This window comes from Sceloporus undulatus, chromosome 9 (genome assembly GCF_019175285.1).
Source record: "Sceloporus undulatus isolate JIND9_A2432 ecotype Alabama chromosome 9, SceUnd_v1.1, whole genome shotgun sequence".
NCBI classification, from domain to species: domain Eukaryota; kingdom Metazoa; phylum Chordata; class Lepidosauria; order Squamata; family Phrynosomatidae; genus Sceloporus; species Sceloporus undulatus.
This window is the reverse complement of record NC_056530.1, coordinates 2624205-2641461: the sequence shown is the minus strand read 5'-3', so window position 1 is coordinate 2641461 and position 17257 is coordinate 2624205. Positions and strand designations below refer to the sequence as shown.

The following is a 17257-nucleotide window of genomic DNA, read 5'->3' as shown; positions in this document are numbered from 1 at the left end:
GGGAATACTTGCCCATAGGGGAACATAGGAGAATACTTGCCTATAGTGAAGCATTGGGGAATACTTGCCCATAGGGGAACATAGGAGAATACTTGCCTATAGTGAAGCATTGGGGAATACTTGCCCATAGGGGAACATAGGATATTTTGGAATTCCACGTGGGGAAAAGGCTGAAAGGCCGGGCATCTCCTGGAAAAGGAAGGTGCCTGGCCAGCCTGGGACTGGGGAGCAGCTGGTTTGAGATAAGGAGGGATGTTTTAGTGTTTGTCAGGAGGCAAGGGGATGGATAGCTCAAGGCAAGAGAGATAAAAGCTGCCTTTGAGACACTGGGAGGGCTCTCTGTGGGTCACTGTAACTGGCGTAAAAGGGCTGAGTGATTCATGAGTTTAGTACAGGAAGAAAACACTTAGTTGCGAAACATGGTGTTTACCTTTTATTAAATATGAGTGACATTCCAGGCTGCTTCTGACATCTCAGAAGATCAGATGACAGCAGAAGAATTGGCTGCACAAAAGAGAGAGGCACGCCTTCGGAAATTCAGAGAGCTTCATCTAAAAAGGGTAAGATCTCCCATTAGAATATTGCTGTTCCCCATTCTGATCCCTGCTTGCTCTCTGGCATCTGCATGGGGCAGGAAACCGGTGTAATCAATGTTTTAGCTCTGTCTGTTTGAAATACTGTAACCTGCCTTGAATCCCATTATGGGAGAAAGGCAGGATATAAATCCTGGAAATGAAATAATAAGTAAAATAGAATAAAAACCAACTTGAGGATCACTCAGTGGGATCTTTTGCAGATAGAGAGGGGGAAATATATACCCCTAGCATCTTTAAATATAGCCTCATTATTTTCATGACATGTCAGCATTTAATAGAACGTTGCTGGGGTTTATAAGGACTTTCACATTGTTTATTTACTTATCGGTTGATTTCTCTCCAGCTCTACACCGTGAGTTTCCCTAAGTCTTCATTATGTATCATTGTGAATATCTTACAAAAATGGAAGTATCAAACTAGATCACGGTTATGTGCATATTTGTTTGTCTCTTTCTCTCCATTTGTTTGGTTTTCCATGTGAAAAATTACTGTCTTTTAAGAATGTTAGGTGCATTATAGCTACCCAAATTTGCTTGTTCTTTGTAAAAAGGTACATAGCAATTTTTTTTCATGGTGCTGCTGTTGTTTTTAAAGAATGAAGCCCGCAAGTTAAATCACCAAGAAGTTGTGGAAGAGGATAAAAGGCTGAAATTGCCAGCAAACTGGGAAGCAAAAAAGGCTCGTTTAGAATGGGAGCTGAAGGTGGAAGAAAAGAAAAAGGTAAGTAAGGAAATTATACATCTGAGATTTTCCATCAGGACCAGTCAAGATTATGTATCCTCCACTCTTGCCCCAAACTTCCATCCCACACAACGCCCAGGGCTTATGTAGGCCCATGTAGTCCTAATTTTCATGCATTTCTACTAATCAAGAATAGGATAGACTAAGTTCAGGTGTTCTGCAGAATAATATGAGATGGGTTCATCCCAGTTGCCAGGCCAGCTGAAAACTAGCTGGGACACACGAGGCAGACCATTGTAAGGTTGCCTCAGGTCTAGTAAGAAGAGGGCCTTTCACTGCGATCGAATAGCTCCCATGAATTTCATATCTTGTGGGAACTTTAACATCCAAGGAAATCCCATGATGACATGGTAACCATCATCAAATAAAAAGATCAGGTGCTGCACAACAGAATTTGGAAACTGAGTAATATTTCTGCAAGTCATAGTATCCAGAATTTCATGCCTAATAAAATCATAATTATTTGATGCTATCTTGCTTGCCAAAGGCAGTCTAGTGTATATAGTGGTGATACTTGAGCCAAGTTCTCCAAAGTTCAGATTTTTGTTAGGTTCCTCTGAGGAGAAAACAAAAGGACTTATGTTACTATGTACAGATATTAGAAGAACAACGTCTATACACCAGCTCACAGTGCATGCTATTGCTGGCTTCAAGTTATCTTTTAAGAAGCAAGCCACTTAGTCTTAGGAAAGTTCAGTATGACAAACTTTGAGAATCTGTCTTTTAAAATGTTACAACCTACTTAATCTATTGAAGGACTGTATGGCAAAAGGAGAAGATTATGAAAGAGTGAAGCTGTTAGAAATCAGCGCAGAAGATGCGGAACGATTTGAGAGGAAGAAGAAAAAGAAAAATCCTGATCTTGGATTTTCAGGTAAAAATGAAAGGTTGTCCATGTCTTTTTCAGCCATTATACCTGAAAGAAATGGAAGCAGACTGTGTGACAAAGCTTTCCTGTAACAGTGTTCTTTGTCCCTAGATTATGCGGCTGCTCAATTACGCCAGTATCAGAGGTTGACCAGGCAGATCAAACCTGACCTGGAAAAGTATGAAAAGCTAAGAGAAGAAAGGTGAGTCTTTCATTTTGTTTCCCTCATGGTGTTTTCTCTGGTATGTCATCCTGTTTGTAGAGTAACCTCTGAACTAGTTTCACATAGAAGTTTCCAGGTGGCTAAAAGACCAACTATCAAAAATTGATAGTTGTCTTGGTGAATGGCCTACACAGGGAAATGGATATGAGGATGTGACCTTTTTTGTTCTGCCGGTGCTTGGAACAGCTCTATTTTTTCCTGGAGGGGTACTCGCACAAAGTGGTGCTGCAGGATTCCTGCTCAGTTCCTTGGCCATTGACTGTGGGATCCTTCAGAGTTTTGTCTTGTCCCCTATGGTATTTAACATATACACGAAACCATTGGGGGAGGTTATCTAGGGTCAGGTGTCACCAGTATGTTCTTGATATCCAGCTCTATTTCTCCTTGCCACCTAATTCCAAGGAAGCTATCCCTGTGCTAAACTGGTAGCTGTGAGCTGTAAAGGACTGAATGAGAGTAAACAAATTGAAGCTTAATCCAGACAAAGCAGACACTCCTGGTCAGCTGAAATACAGGTCTGGGAATAGGGATTCAGTCTTGGATATGGTTACACACCCTGTGAAAAAGCAGTTTCACAGTTTTGGAGTACTTCTTGGATATTCCTGGAATTAATTTTTATCAGATGCATCAATAACACTATTAATTATTCTTCTCCATCCATTCAGTGGTGAAGAATTTTACCCAACTTCAAATAGTCTTCTTCATGGAACTCATGTGCCCTGTAAAGAAGGTGTTGACAGAATGGTTTCAGATCTTGAAAAACAGTAAGTAACAAATGTTAATCGTTCTTAAAATGATTACATTACAGTGTTTGAACTTCTAGTGTATTTTCCTCCAGAGAAGACATATATGGTCATGCAGACATTAAGTCTGCCTCAGGCTCCATACCTATGCACTATTAGGTTCATATTTACTTCAACCAATACTTTTACAGAGTCCTGGGACTTCCTATGACCTTCTCTGAACGAGCCATCTATCTTTTTCTTTCCCAAAAGTTAGTGAAGGCCTTGGTGGTCAAAGCTTTGATTTATAAACATGTTACGACATTTGATTTGATCTCGACTATGTTACTATTTTTTTTTTTAAGTGGTGGTTTTGTATGTAGAGACCAGATGTGTCCTAGAATAAATGTTTCTGTTGACTATATTCCTGATGACAAAGGTAGATTGATTTGGAAGAGAAAATGCAGCAGGGAGAAATTGTTGTTGCTGGATTTCATGGACTTCTTTACTTTCTTTTGCCTCTTTACTGTACAAGGCTAATGCAAGCTGAACTGGGCTTGTTTATTACATTCATCTAAGTATGAAGTTATATGTTTTCATATGTCAAGTGTATCCATATCTCTTCCAGAATCCAAAAACGTGAAAAATACAGCCGGAGACGTTCTTACAACGATGATGCAGATATTGACTACATCAATGAGCGGAATGCGAAGTTTAATAAGAAGGCTGAGCGGTTCTATGGAAAATATACTGCAGAAATTAAACAGAACTTGGAAAGAGGAACAGCTGTCTAGGAGATTCAGGATACAGCAAAGAAACAGCCATCCAGGTTTTCCAGTTTCTGCATGTAAAACCTGTTTTACAAAGAGAGCTTGGCTTTTAATACAAGTTAATGTAATGATTAAATTTATCTAAGACTCTTATTACTTTAATAATATCACATTAGGATTTGGTGGCTCAGTGACAATTTGTCCTGTATATAATACTTGTGGAACACTAGAAATTATTTTAATTTCTGGTTCACAAGGGAGCAGTGAACATGCCAAAATTTCAATTTTTCCTTATAAACCTAAATCCAGATAAAGTCCATTTCTTTATTGGAGTCAAGATTTTAATTTTCATGTACTGTATCTGAAGTTTCTGTGTAACCACATTCTGTACAGTAAGACATTAGATTTTTATTACAGTTTGAATGTAAAATGTTAAGTTTGCTAATATAATTAAACTAGTTATCCTATCGTATAAAACCTGGAAAGTTTCTAGGATCTAATAATCAAAGATTTGATTTATACTGAAGAGCTCTTGTAAGTTAATGAGGCTTAATGCAGTCAAATGTACTAGTTAGACAAAGCAGTATTTCTTTTTAAAACAGAACTGGGAAAAATAGCCCCAAGGCTATTAAGCTCTAGGGTAGCACAGTGTTGCATTTTATTCTAAAGGTATAAAATTATGTATGTATATATACTGTGTGGGATAAGGTATTTTGGGTATCATTAGCATACTCTTGACACCGAATGCTACTTTTTGGAGTCAGTCAGAGGTCAGCAGGCACTGGACCAGTCCCTGGATGCTGAAGTTGGATGAATGAGAACCAGTAAAGTAAAGCTGAATCTTTTTAGATACAGAATTGTTCACTCTAAACCTGGGAACTAGGTACGTGTCTCCTGAAAGGCCATAGTTCAGAAGTCTTCCTGAGCCCATCTGTGTCACTGGAAGGCAAAATGCCACCTTGGGTTTTTACTGTGAAGATTCATTCTGAGTTGTTGAGAGGAGGAATCACATCCTGGGTTTCTCCCATCACTGCCCAGAGACAAGCAGGAATTGGCTCAAAATCTCAGTATCGCAATAAGAAAACTGAACAAGCTCCTCCCAGCTCTGCCATCTTAGCCTTCATTTGAAACCCTAGCCAGGCCTACAGGGGAGGTCTTTCTGTTAAGTCTCACAACCTTCACAGGTACAATTGGTGAAGACTAGGTAGAAAGCCTTCTCCATTGCTGCTCCCAGACTACGGAATGGTTGGCCTCCCTCCCGCTAGTTGCAGGTGAAGATGTTTTTATAATTGTGAGTCTGATTAAACTAGTGTGTGTAAACGGTGTACTGTCCATGAATATGTTTTAAGCAACTTTTCTAGCACATTTTTAATAATACTGAATTCCTTTTTAACTTGTGTGTATCATTGTTTTAGCTGTACTTTTTAAGTTGTTGTAAGCCTTCTTGAATCCTATTTGGGAGAATATAAATTCAATGAATAAATTTTAAAAAGGTAAACAATAACCATAGTAGAGAAGAAAGAAACCACATACCATTGGTGGAAAAAGACATTTAAAACAAATCTAAGGCCTGTTACAGACTGCCAAAAATAAAGCTGCTTTGGGTCTCTTTGGAGGTATGCTATTTAAATGATGCATGGGTCCTACGAGTCTGGAGGTCGCGCCAAAGCCACACTCCATTCCTAAGCACTGGAGTGCAGCTTTGGTGCAGCTTCCGGATTCTTAGGATGCATGCATCATTTAAATAGCATACCTCCAAAGAGACCCAAAGCAGCTTTATTTTTGGCAGTCTGTAACAGGCCTAAGGGAGGGGGTAGATTCCTCCTTTCAACAAGCCAGAATGCACCTTCGTGGTAAATAACCAATGTGCCATTCTGAGTTGGTGAGAGGAGGAATCAATAAATCCTGGGGCTTAGCCATGCCCTCAAGCAAAAAGAAAACAAAAACTTGGGTGGGAATGACTTCCACTTAATCTGTAATCACTTCCTGGAAAACCCTCATGCCAAAAGTGGCATTCATCAACCTGAGTTTTAAAGTACAACATCTACTGTAGGGGGCAGCCCCACGGATGTCAGTGATGTCTGAAAAATGAGACCTTACATCCTAAGTACTGTATTTTCTGGCGTATAAGACTACTTTTTAACCCAGGAAAATCTTCTCAAAAGTCGGGGGTCGTCTTATACGCCGGGTGTCATCTTTTAGGGTGGGTGCTGAAACTTCTGAGCCGGACTGGAGAATCTGAGGTTGCTGCATATAGTGGGGAGCTCAAAAACAGAGGTTGCATCCCCTCTGTATGTGGTGACCATATGAAAGCAGCAAAGGCGGCGCAGTACAAGTACAGAAGAAGAAAATCTTGGCGACAGGGAGGGCTGGGCAGGCAGGGAGAGCTGACCAATCCAAGCAGGCTTTGTATACAAGTTTTCCTGCTAAGTACCTGCATGTCATAAGCATTTGAATTAAAATTACCATATTGATGTTTTTAATTTTTTATTTGGTATGCATTGGAAGAGGGGTAGTCTTATACGCCAAGTATATCCCAAACTCTATATTTTAACTGGAAAAGTTGGGGGTCGTCTTATACGCCCAGCCGTCTTATACGCCGGAAAATACGGTAAGCTGGCTTAAAGGGGGGGGGAAAGCACCTGAATGAGCTAGTTCTGCAGCTAAGATTTTTAATGCTCTACACACATCTAGAATGTGCCATGATTTCTCTTGTGGGTGCAATGGCCTGGCACAGAAAGAATGAGCTCCTAAGAGGTATAAAAAGATGACAAAACTTTTGGTGGAAAAGAAGAATCTGACCAGAGATAAGTCTTTCCCCCCCCCCCCAAAAAGAGCAAATGTGCTCTCACACACATGGCCACTAGCTCCAACACATGTGTGGTTGTAAACCAAATAAACTGGAGCAGTGGTTAAACAATTTTTCCACAAGCAACATAAATTGTGAAGTGTGCAAACTTTGAATTCATCATACTAAATATTCTGCAACAGACTGAGGCAATTATTACCTCTATTGCAGTAGTGTTTTAGCTAAACCTCATCTTGCTCCACATTCCAGTTCATAGAGTGACATAGTACTTGTGTTCTCTTGTGTTTCAAAGTACCAATGATAGGCCGAATGGACAAAATACCATTTACTCCTGCCTCTTTCACCTTTAGTATCCCATTTTATAAAATTCAATGAAATGTCACACAGTAATGAGAATCGGTTTATTTCAAGATCTTTTTATACATATACTCCAGTCTTTATGGAAACTTAATGAAAGATGCTAGTTGTACAAAATGCTCCTTGATGCTAGCTTTTGAACCAGGTTACATGCTCCAGTACTCTCCTTAAATGTCATACAAATCAACCACACTTAACGGGAATAACAGCTCTATACAGCCTATGGATTTTCTAATGTCTAATCTCCAGAGAGCTAAATTGACAATTTTAACTAATCTTGCTCCAAAGCTGCCTTTTCTGCTTGTGGTCTGCTACACTCAGCCTCAAATGGTCCTTCTGAAGTCTGTGTTACAACATAATACACCTTTGGGCAAAAATCTAATGAAAAACATCTTTGATTTCAAGTTCTAAGAACAAGCTTTTCCCTAATGACAATTATATGTGCAACATGCACAGTTGGCTCAGAGCTTCATGTGTGACACTGCAAATGCTTTTAAGCTGCATCAGAAGTAATTATGCAGATTCTATAACAAGACAGTAAGCAAGAGTAAATATTTAAAGAACTAACGTGACTTTTTAAAAAAAAATTGGCTTTACGCCATTTGCAAAGTATGGCAGCATTAAGGTTAAAAGGAAGTAAGGGCAACTACATAAGACAACTGAATTACCACCAAGAGCCATAAATCACATTGCTTAAAGCGCTGACTCAAATATTGAAAGTTTACAAAACATAGGTTGATTTGTAATATTTGAGGTGCAGACATCAAAACACTGAATGCCACATGACACACACTTAGAAGATTACCCACCTGTAATTTAATCCACTACAATAACAGAAAGGTAAAGAAACACAAATTTCTACTTCTGTTTTCTGAACTCCATTCTATATCTGGAAAACAAACCTCATCACAAATTAAAAGTTTGCGTTTTCTGCATTTAAACCCTGAATTCTGAGAGTATTAGGTCTTATAATGCCTCAATTAACAGAACACAAATATTAACGTGCTCTAAAGGATGTGCTTTTAGGTGAGAAGTTATGGAATAGAACTTTTTCCTCATTCTTAACAGGAATCCATTGCCCAGATGGGCTTTGCTTTTTCTCTTCTCTTCCTGGAGACCCTGCAGTCTCTTTAAAAGGAACATTTGCAGGCTTCAGGGTTGCAGACTTTGCCACTGTTTTCTGGAAAAGAAAAAGACTAATGATAAGAATAAATCTAAATTAGAACAAAGACAAAGGATGTACAGAGTTGCTCAAGGATAAACCCATTTCAGCTTCTATACTCGATTTTTTTTCTATTTAAAGGACTTCTTATCAATGCTGAATTTCAGTCTGAGGACTGTCCAGACAATTTCCCCTTCTACTGATTTTAAAAACAGCTGAAAAATTTAAAACCTCTAGAACCTCAACTTCTAGTCATGCAGCTATTTCCCAAAGCCCCAGCCAGCATATCCAACATTCACGGATTGTAGGAGTTGGAGAACAAAAGTTAAAAACTATTCAGTCGTTTGTGGTATTTAAAAATGCAAACCATACTAGAATCTTGAACGATTCCATGTATCAAATGCAATCTAAAAAATCTGAAGATCACAGCAAAATATGTATTTGTTGTTGTGCTTTTTCTGATTAGTAATTCTCAAAAGGCAGCTCTCTTTTGTATTATGTTAATTTCTAATTTATACTTTTCGCCATGAAAGGTTGCAATTTGGGAATAAGTCTCACCATGCAGAGTGGGACTGGCTTCTGTTTGATTCCCAAGCAAGTTACAGAAAATCTCAGTTGTATGAACTCACATTAGAACTGCAGGCTATGCCTTTTACTGCTGAAACAGTCTGTTCCATTTTTGCCATCTTCAATTTGTTTTCTGGATTGCTAGAGGGGGAAGGTCTGTATTTTAAAACCAATGTAATCTAGATGCTTGCTTGTTCTAGCATCTCAGTTAACATGCACATATTATAGATTCAATCCTAAATCTGTCTCCTAGGAAGTAAATCCCAACAAAGCTACCAGACTTTTAAATTATATTCTGGTTCTAAGTGCAAAAAAAATTACTGAGTATTTTCCATGTTCTTGCTTCCTATGTTCACCATTATGCTATGTAACTTTGTCCCTAGAAGTGTTTCCATTAAATTCTTTCCATTATAATAAATGTGACCTCATGAACTGGTACAGAACAAGACTGCAGGGCTTTGAAAAACAGACCAGCAACTTTGGTACAAGAGATACAAACTACTGCTTCTGATTTTCAATGTCCGTAATGTATTGAAATATGAGGTACACCTATATAATTTTACAACTATATGACATTCTTGCTAAATTCAGGAAGTATTTGTAACCTACTGATATATGGCAGCAAGTACTATTTACTATATACATATATACATATATATATGAAAGCTTTCCAACCATCCAAATATGTGGCTTTATTAACTTGGCTCTTATCTCCCTCCCCTAAACACAACTAAGAGCCCACAACCACTTAATTACCACCAGATTTTCTTCATCAGTGCTGGAGACCATATTCATGATTTCTATAAGACAGAAATAAAGCACGTAAAATGCGCTGTGTGTCTAAATAAAGGATTTCTGGGAACAATTTGTTGCACAATGTGACAGGTATTAAACGCCATTTGAAATGTAACAACAATGAATTAATCTTATCTGGGTGAAGAAAACATGTGAAAAACAGCCCAAATTGAAGGGCTCCTTTCATTAAAACGTTACTTTCAAGATTTTAATAGGTATTCCAAGAACATGTTCACCAAATCAGTATTTTTCTTGATCATTCTGTTTTTACAGGCTAAGATTTGCCATCTCCAAAGGTGAGGGCAGAACTTTAGAAATACTTATTTTCCAATAACAAAGTAAGCTTAGTTTTACTTTTCATGCTGTTTTGAAAAAAACTGTACCTTCTGCATCTGGAGACCTTTCATACTTACCTCAGTCCCCATGCTATCTTTTGGCTTTCCATTTTCAATTTCATTTGATTTTGTAGCAATTTTCAAGCTGGCTGGCAAAGCTATGTCTGTTCCAAAGGTTTTGGCTGCATTCGCTTTTGCTATTTCCAGTAGTTCTCTCTTTTCTACAGAAAGTTAAAGCATTAATCAATTTTTTTATTTCATAAAACTCATCCTTATTATTCTTTTTCTACTTGTTTGATAGCCACTAACTTTCCCTCACCTCATTTTCAATTCTTTTTAATAGTCCTCCTCATTCATGATAGCCATAAACAGATCATTACATAAATAGATACTTAGGCCTGTTACAGACTGCCAAAATAAAGCTGCTTCGGGTCTCTTTGGAGGTATGCTATTTAAATGATGCATGGGTCCTAAGAGTCCGGAGGTTGCGCCAAAGCCACACTCCATTCCTAAGCATTGGAGGGCAGCTTTTGGTGCAGCTTCCGGATTCTTAGCATGCATGCATCATTTAAACAGCATACTTCCAAAGAGACCTGAAGCAGCTTTATTTTGGCAGTCTGTAACAGGCCCTAATATTCTCTTTACATGTAACAAATAAGACAGAGCTTCTGAACCCTCTAATATACAGTAACTACTTTTCTTCTGCAGTAATATAGCAAGGAATAGTTTCCAGATAAAGGAAAGCTTTGAGAATTCATTCTGTCAATATGGTGGTAGTGTCTATGCTCTCTTTGACTGCCCAGTATCCCCACCATACCTTTTTCAGTCAAGCGCAGAGGAGTTCTACTGCGAGACCTTGATCGCGAACGGCTTCTCCAACTTCTATAAGCCTCGGGATATATGGTTCTTCCAAATCCATAGTATCTTCGGCTTCTTGATCTGCTTCTGGAGTAAGACCTCCTATAGTATGATCTTCGAGGAGAACGGCTGCGTGATCTGTATCTTGGAGGAGAGCGACGGTATCTCCTGCTGCAGTATCTAGGATGGTACCTTTCCCTGTATCTGTAGCTGAGGGATCTTGAGCGACTCCTGGAATAAGATCTTGAGTATCTTCTGTTCCTCCGAGAACAATTCCTTTTTGGACGTGATCTTGACCTGCTGCTAGAACGACTCCAGCTTCTTGAGGAAGATGAAGTGCTTGAACTGGATCTTGAACTGCAAGAGGACCTGCTAGATGATCTTGAGGAGGATCTCCCACTACAACTGCTCCTTGAGCTTGAACGAGACCTCTCTTCTGGTGAAGTCAAAGTCAAATCATCCATGAAGTCTGTCATCTCATCTGTCTTCTTGCTAGCTCTCTCATTCTGATCATTTCTGGAACCTGTGCTTTCTGTTCTCTGCTGGCCAGATACGACTACTTCTTGGGAAGAAAGAGAGGGCGAGGACAAAATGAAAACTAGAACTTGACCTATGCTTTACAGCTCTGAACCTATGAGCTACAACAAAATGTACTTCTGGCCTTGTAACTCCGAAACAAGCATTTTAAAAATATAGGCCTGTTACAGACTGCCAAAATAAAGCTGCTTCGGGTCTCTTTGGAGGTATGCTATTTAAATGAAGCATGGGTCCTAAGAGTCCGGAGGTCACGCCAAAGCCACACTCCATTCCTAAGCACCGGAGTGCAGCTTTGGTGCAGCTTCCATATTCTTATATGCATCATTTAAACAGCATACCTCCAAAGAGACCCGAAGCAGCTTTATTTTGGCAGTCTGGAACAGGCCACAGTGTGGTTTGCCTTTTCATTTTGGCAGCCACCATGGGTGCTACTTTCCCATAGTCCTAGACATTAAACATTTATGCAGGCTTATTTGGCTGCAAGCTCCAATGACAACCCAGAACTTTGAGGCACTATGTACAAATATATACAGACAATTATCTGAATTTTATTGTTAATCTCAACTGAAACAAACACAATGAAACTGGGATATAGAGAAATATTTATTCGCTATTCAACAGATCTCTTGGAGTTCAAAGGAGAGATTCAGGCCAGAGAGACTTAATCAACTGTAGGGAAAAATATATACTAACAGTTAAAATGGCTGCTGTTATGTAACAGCAGCCATTTTAGGTAACCTACATACATCTGCCACTGTGTCTATCAGCAGATCATCAGTCTAATTTCTCCAGTTTGTGACACGATTCTGTGAACCTCTCTTCTTTGCATCCCAGTTCTACTTAATGAATGGGATCATAAACGAATCATCACAGATTACAAACTTGCAACATTACACAGTACTTTCCAATCCTTTTTGTGTTCTAATGTCCTAACTACCGGCAGCTGAATAAGCAATATAACAAAACCTGTTTACAGAAGAAAGAAGATCCTTTCCAAGTACTGTGTTATTATTAGATGGGGCAAAAATATTTTATACACAAGGAAGAACCAGGGGAAAAACCCTAAACATATTAATTTCATGAAAACTTACTGCCAGGTGCTGCTGAAGCCCCATTCTGCTCAGGATTGCCATGGGAGTGTTGTGGGCCCCTGCGGAGAAAAGAAGCATATGGGCTTCAGTTTTGCAACAATATACTGTCCTACAACTCTTTGGCCTCTTCTTAGGACCATGGTCTCCAAAGGAAAGGTGGGGACTATTCAAGTGCATCCAAGAAGGTTTTATAAGCATCTAGAAATAAGCACTGTAGTTGCTGCTATTTAAAAATTTACCCCATTTCAGTCTTATGGCTGTTAGCCTTGCTATCTGGCAGCAAAACTTGATGTAACTGGTTAGTGCATGAATGGCCTAAGCTTTAGCATGGCAGACTTTCTGTGAGTTACTTCCCAGTATGGCTGCAAACAAAAGCTGATGGGAAATATATTAACTTATCTTACACCTTGAATACAGCTGGCTTTAGAAAGGATTCTTAATGTTGTGTGACTGAAACAAAGGCCTGTTCCAGACTGCCAAAATAAAGCTGCTTTGGGTCTCTTTGGAGGTATGCTATTTAAATGATGTATGCATCCTAAGAATCAGGAAGCTGCACCAAAGCTGCCCTCCAGTGCTTAGGGATGGAGTGTGGCTTTGGCGCAACCTCCGGACTCTTAGGACCCAGGCATCATTTAAATAGCATACCTCCAAAGAGACCCGAAGCAGCTTTATTTTGGCAGTCTGTAAGAGGCCAAAGTGTGGAAACACACCTGCACTTTGTTATATTTGCAGATCTTCTTGTATCCTTATGGGCTCCAAAGGCAGCAAAGGCAAACCAAAGCCACATAAACCTGGTGTCACTCAGCAACTCAAAACATCCAAGAGGAAAGAGACCTTGCAGCACCTTTGGGAAAGAAGCTGTAGTAGTGTAAGCTTTCCTGCTTGTTCTACTTGCTCAGAGTGAAAATGCATCTGAGGAAGTGGACAAAGTCCCTGAGGGCCTATGCTCCCACTCTTTTCTCCCCATTAGCCTCAAAGGGGCTACAAGGTCCCTTTGCGTAACGGATGTCAGTACCTTTGGATCCTTTTCTTGCTCCAGAAGCTCAAGGGTGGTGTCTGAGTGCTTCCAGTCCCCCCAGCTGTGCCCTGTTTACCAGCCACACCGTCCCAGGACACCAGGCGCTTTGTTGACGGGGAGTGTGTTGTGTGTGTGTGTTGTGTGCCTCCGAGTCATGCTCGACTTATGGCGCCCCAAGGCAAACCTGGCCCAGGGCTTTCTTGGCAGCCCTCTTCGTCAGAGAGGGAGGGTACCACCGACGCCTTCCGCGGCTGCTCCCAGAATCCCACACCATTGAAGACCTTTGCCTTGGTACCACAGCAAACTACAACTCCCAGAATCCCGCAGTCGTTAGAAAGCGGTGTCAAACCGGGTTATCTGCGCAGCGCGGATGATGCAGCCCCGGGGGAGACCCATTTCCCACCTTTAAGACCCAATTCTGCTCAGACTCACTGGAAGCCGGGGGAGGGCTCCTGGCTCTGAGGCGAAGGCTCGGCTCCGCTGGTCAGCGCCATGAAGGGAGGCAGATAAAACGTAAAGCGAAAAGCGCCGCAAGAGAGAAAGGAGACCCGAGCCACAAAACGCCTTCGGAGAGGCCCCTCGGTCGACAGCCGCCGCCAAGTCGCTCCTCTCTCGATGGCGCCGGACTCCGACTGAAGGAGAAGGTTCCAGAAGAGCAGCCGGGGAGGGGCCCTTTGTTAGGTAACAATGGGAGGCACTGCGCATGCGCCGCAAAAGGGCGGAGGGAGGGGGACCCAGCGCTCCTCGGTTGCCATAGAAACAGGGAGCGCCTAGGCCTGGCCTTGTTTCGTTTATATTGATTTCAAAGATGTAGATCCCGCCGCCTTTCTCCCTCAACGGGATTCAAGGCGGGTGAACATAGTTTAAAAGAAAAAACAAAACAGAAGTACAAGAGATATTATTATTTTGTTGTTGTTGTTGTTTACATATTGCCGACTACACTGGACCATGTAGCGCATGCGCAGTCCTTTCTCTCAGTCTTCGATACACAGAGCGGACTGCACGGAACCAAGTAGCGCATGCGCGTCGGTTTCCCTCTTAATAAAGCGGGCTCCAACGAACCAAGCAGCGCATGCGTGGCCCTTTCCCTCTTCCATAAAGCGGACTCCACCAAACCAGGTAGCGCGTGCGCGGTCCTTTTCAATACATAGTGCGGACTCCACCGAACCAAGCAGCGCATGCGCGGCCCTTTCCCTCGCCGAGCTAAACTGCGCATGCGTACTTAGACAGACAGCCTTTCCGCTTCGACGCAAGCGGTCAAAACAATAACACCGCTGTAGCTCGAAAGGCTGTTACCCAGCATCCCCTGCGAGAGAGCGATCCTAACCCCGCCGCGCTTGCGCACAAGGGTGCCTTCGGTTTCTGCCGCTGGGGCCTTCCCATCATCCGGGTCCTGAAGCCGACCTCTTTCCTTTTGTTTACTCTGAGGAGGCGGAGTCGGCTTCTGGTCTCGGAGCCGGTCGCCTGAAGGGAGCCCCGGAGCAGCAGGAGGGTGAGTGGGGCCGGAGGGGGCCCTAAGCTGCCCGGGACCCGCCTCTTCGGGAGCCTCCCCTGCGCCATCCAGGGCTTGGCTTATTATTATTATCATCCTCATTATGGACTGCAGTTCCCATGATGCTTCACTCCTGGGCTGGTCCTTGCTCCCTCTGCAGCCTAAGCTTTGTTATTCTTAACAATAATAATAATAATAATAATAATAGGATTTCTTTCTATGCCGCCCAATCGCTGGGAATCCGGGCGGCTTACAACAGCGGGGATAATGAACGGCTCCCTGCCCTCAGGCTTACAGTCTAAAACATAGCCCTGTTAGTCTCTAGAATCAGTTGCCGAGAGATCGATCTTGTCACCTTTCGAGACTCCCTGAAATAATCATGATAATAATAATAATATCAACAACAGCGGGTTTAAAACCATGCAGCACCTCTGAGGCTCCCTGAAAGAAGGAAGTTGGCAGCAATGGGCTTCCCTAGACCTCAGTCCACTTCCTCAGATGCATTAAAGTGGGAAGCCAGGGACAGGCCTATCAATTCGCATTAAAGGCCCCATACAGACAGGCCAAAGTAAAGCTGCTTCTGGTCACTTTGGAGGTATGGAGTTTCAATGATGCATGCGTCCTAAGAGTCTGGAAGCTGCACCAAAGCTGCACTGCAGTCCTTAGGACTGGAGCGTGGCTTTGGCGCAGCTTCCGGATTCTTAGGACACGCGCATCATTTAAATAGCATACTTCCAAAGTGACTCGAAGCAGCTTTATTTTGGCCTGTCTGTATGGGGCCAAAGAAAGATGCCTGCCTTTGGATGCTACCAGTATGGAAGGCGCCAGATGCAGCTGAATGGAGCGGAAACCCATCAAGCTCTTCCAGAAACTGGCCCAGCTGCAGACAGAGAGGCATCTTTGACTGGTGCTTTCCTAGGCTTCTGGGCAAGGAGCCTGAAGTCTAGGAAAGCTCATTGCCGCCAACGTCTTTCTTTCCGGGAGTCTCAAAGGTGCTTCTGTGTTGTTGGGTGCCTTCAAGTGGTTTCCGACTGGGAGCGACCCTAAATGGCAGCTCTGAGGCTGAGAGAGTGAATGCGATTTCCCCAAGTGGGTTTCCTGGCTGAGCAGGGAAGCAAACTCTGGTCTCTGGTCCATTTACTGAGCATGTCATTATGCCGGTATCCTTCCAAGTGTGTCCCAGCGGTGGATGTTGTGTGCTCCTCCTCCTCCTCTCAGCATCTCTCAGCATTACTATTGACTGCGGTTGACCAAAGTGGCTGGGAATATTTGGACTGCGGTTCCTAGCGACTTCTGTCAACCACAGTATTTGGAGGGCCACACAGCTCCCAGCCCCATTGTGTATAAGTATAGTAATGCGTACTCACACTGGTGTGTGATAGTTACATGTGCTCATTTAGAGAATTAGTATGCTTAAAGTTTTAACCCACTTAAAAATGTGCACATTTAAAAAGCCAAAGGGAAAGAAATGAAATTCATTTTCTCTTGTAGGTTTCTTAAAGCGCTGAGACATGTCTGGGTTCCTTGAGAGCATGAGGTGCTCCGAATGCGTCGACTGGGGAGAAAAACGAAACACGATCGCTTCTATTGCCGCTGGGGTCCTGGTGTGTATAACTGTTTCTAAACTGACTGACTTGTATTGTTCTTATCCCTCGAGTGTTTTTGCTAGTCTTCGCCTGAAAGCTGGTCAGAACTCCCATGATTTCCGTAATAGCTTCACTATATCCTATAAATACGTGCTTTGTTCATTGTTCGTTTATCTGTTGAATTTATACCCCACCACTTTCCTGAGATCGGACCCAAGATGGACCCAAGACACTGACTTAAAACAAGAGTAAGGCCTGTTACAGACTGCCAAAATAAAGCTGCTTCGAGTCACAGTGGAGGCATGGTGTTTCAATAATACATGAGTACTAAGAGTCCAGAAGCCACACCAAAGCCATGCTCCAGTCCTTAGGGCTGGAGCGTGGCTTTGGTGCGACTTCTGGACTCTTAGGACTCTTAGGGCTGGAGCATGGCTTTGGTGTGGCTTCTGGACTCTTAGGACTCATGTATCATTGAAACACCATGCCTCCACTGTGACTCGAAGCAGCTTTATTTTGGCTGTCTGTAACAGGGCTATGTTTTTAAAATGTTATTCAAAGTCTGCTTAGTTTAATTTCATTTAATACTTCTGCATATGTACTAAATTCCTGAGTGGTAACTTTAGTATTGTGTTGCATCTAAAACAATATGGTATTATGTCACCTAATAAAAGCTATCTTGTGGCATAAGCTTTTGTGGGCTAGACCCTACTTTTCTCAGGTACATGAAATC

The 17257-nt window shown here is 41.9% G+C and overlaps 3 protein-coding genes across 9 annotated transcripts in view; 2 read left to right on the top strand and 1 right to left on the bottom strand.

Annotated features, from left to right (window-relative positions):
• SYF2 (SYF2 pre-mRNA splicing factor) overlaps positions 1–5245 on the top strand; it is a 5456-nt gene extending 211 nt beyond the window's left edge. The window contains exons 2-7 of the mRNA XM_042440599.1: positions 459–560; positions 1191–1316; positions 2094–2211; positions 2317–2407; positions 3094–3192; positions 3779–5245. Of these exons, the coding sequence (XP_042296533.1) occupies positions 459–560; positions 1191–1316; positions 2094–2211; positions 2317–2407; positions 3094–3192; positions 3779–3944 (702 nt within the window). The 3' untranslated portion in view covers positions 3945–5245. The remainder of the gene's footprint in view (positions 1–458; positions 561–1190; positions 1317–2093; positions 2212–2316; positions 2408–3093; positions 3193–3778) is intronic.
• Positions 5246–7116: 1871 nt separating this feature from the next.
• On the bottom strand, positions 7117–14140 carry RSRP1 (arginine and serine rich protein 1). Of its 7 annotated transcripts, none has more exons than XM_042440593.1 (5): positions 13882–14137; positions 12432–12490; positions 10763–11365; positions 10024–10166; positions 7117–8266 (listed from the first exon to the last, which is right to left on the bottom strand). In XM_042440593.1, exons 1-5 carry the CDS (start codon positions 13941–13943, stop codon positions 8084–8086), a joined length of 1050 nt encoding a protein of 349 aa, XP_042296527.1. In that variant the 5' UTR covers positions 13944–14137; the 3' UTR covers positions 7117–8083. The 7 variants fall into 7 exon arrangements, 6 of the variants coding, with proteins under 6 accessions (XP_042296527.1, XP_042296528.1, XP_042296531.1 ...); XM_042440594.1 differs by having other exon boundaries at positions 10763–11362; XM_042440597.1 differs by lacking the exon at positions 13882–14137 and adding an exon at positions 13447–13571.
• Positions 14141–14694: 554 nt separating this feature from the next.
• The window catches only part of TMEM50A (transmembrane protein 50A), a 7950-nt gene continuing 5387 nt past the window's right edge, over positions 14695–17257 (top strand). The window contains exons 1-2 of the mRNA XM_042440600.1: positions 14695–14941; positions 16433–16545. Coding sequence (XP_042296534.1) covers positions 16453–16545 — 93 coding nt within the window. The 5' untranslated portion in view covers positions 14695–14941; positions 16433–16452. The remainder of the gene's footprint in view (positions 14942–16432; positions 16546–17257) is intronic.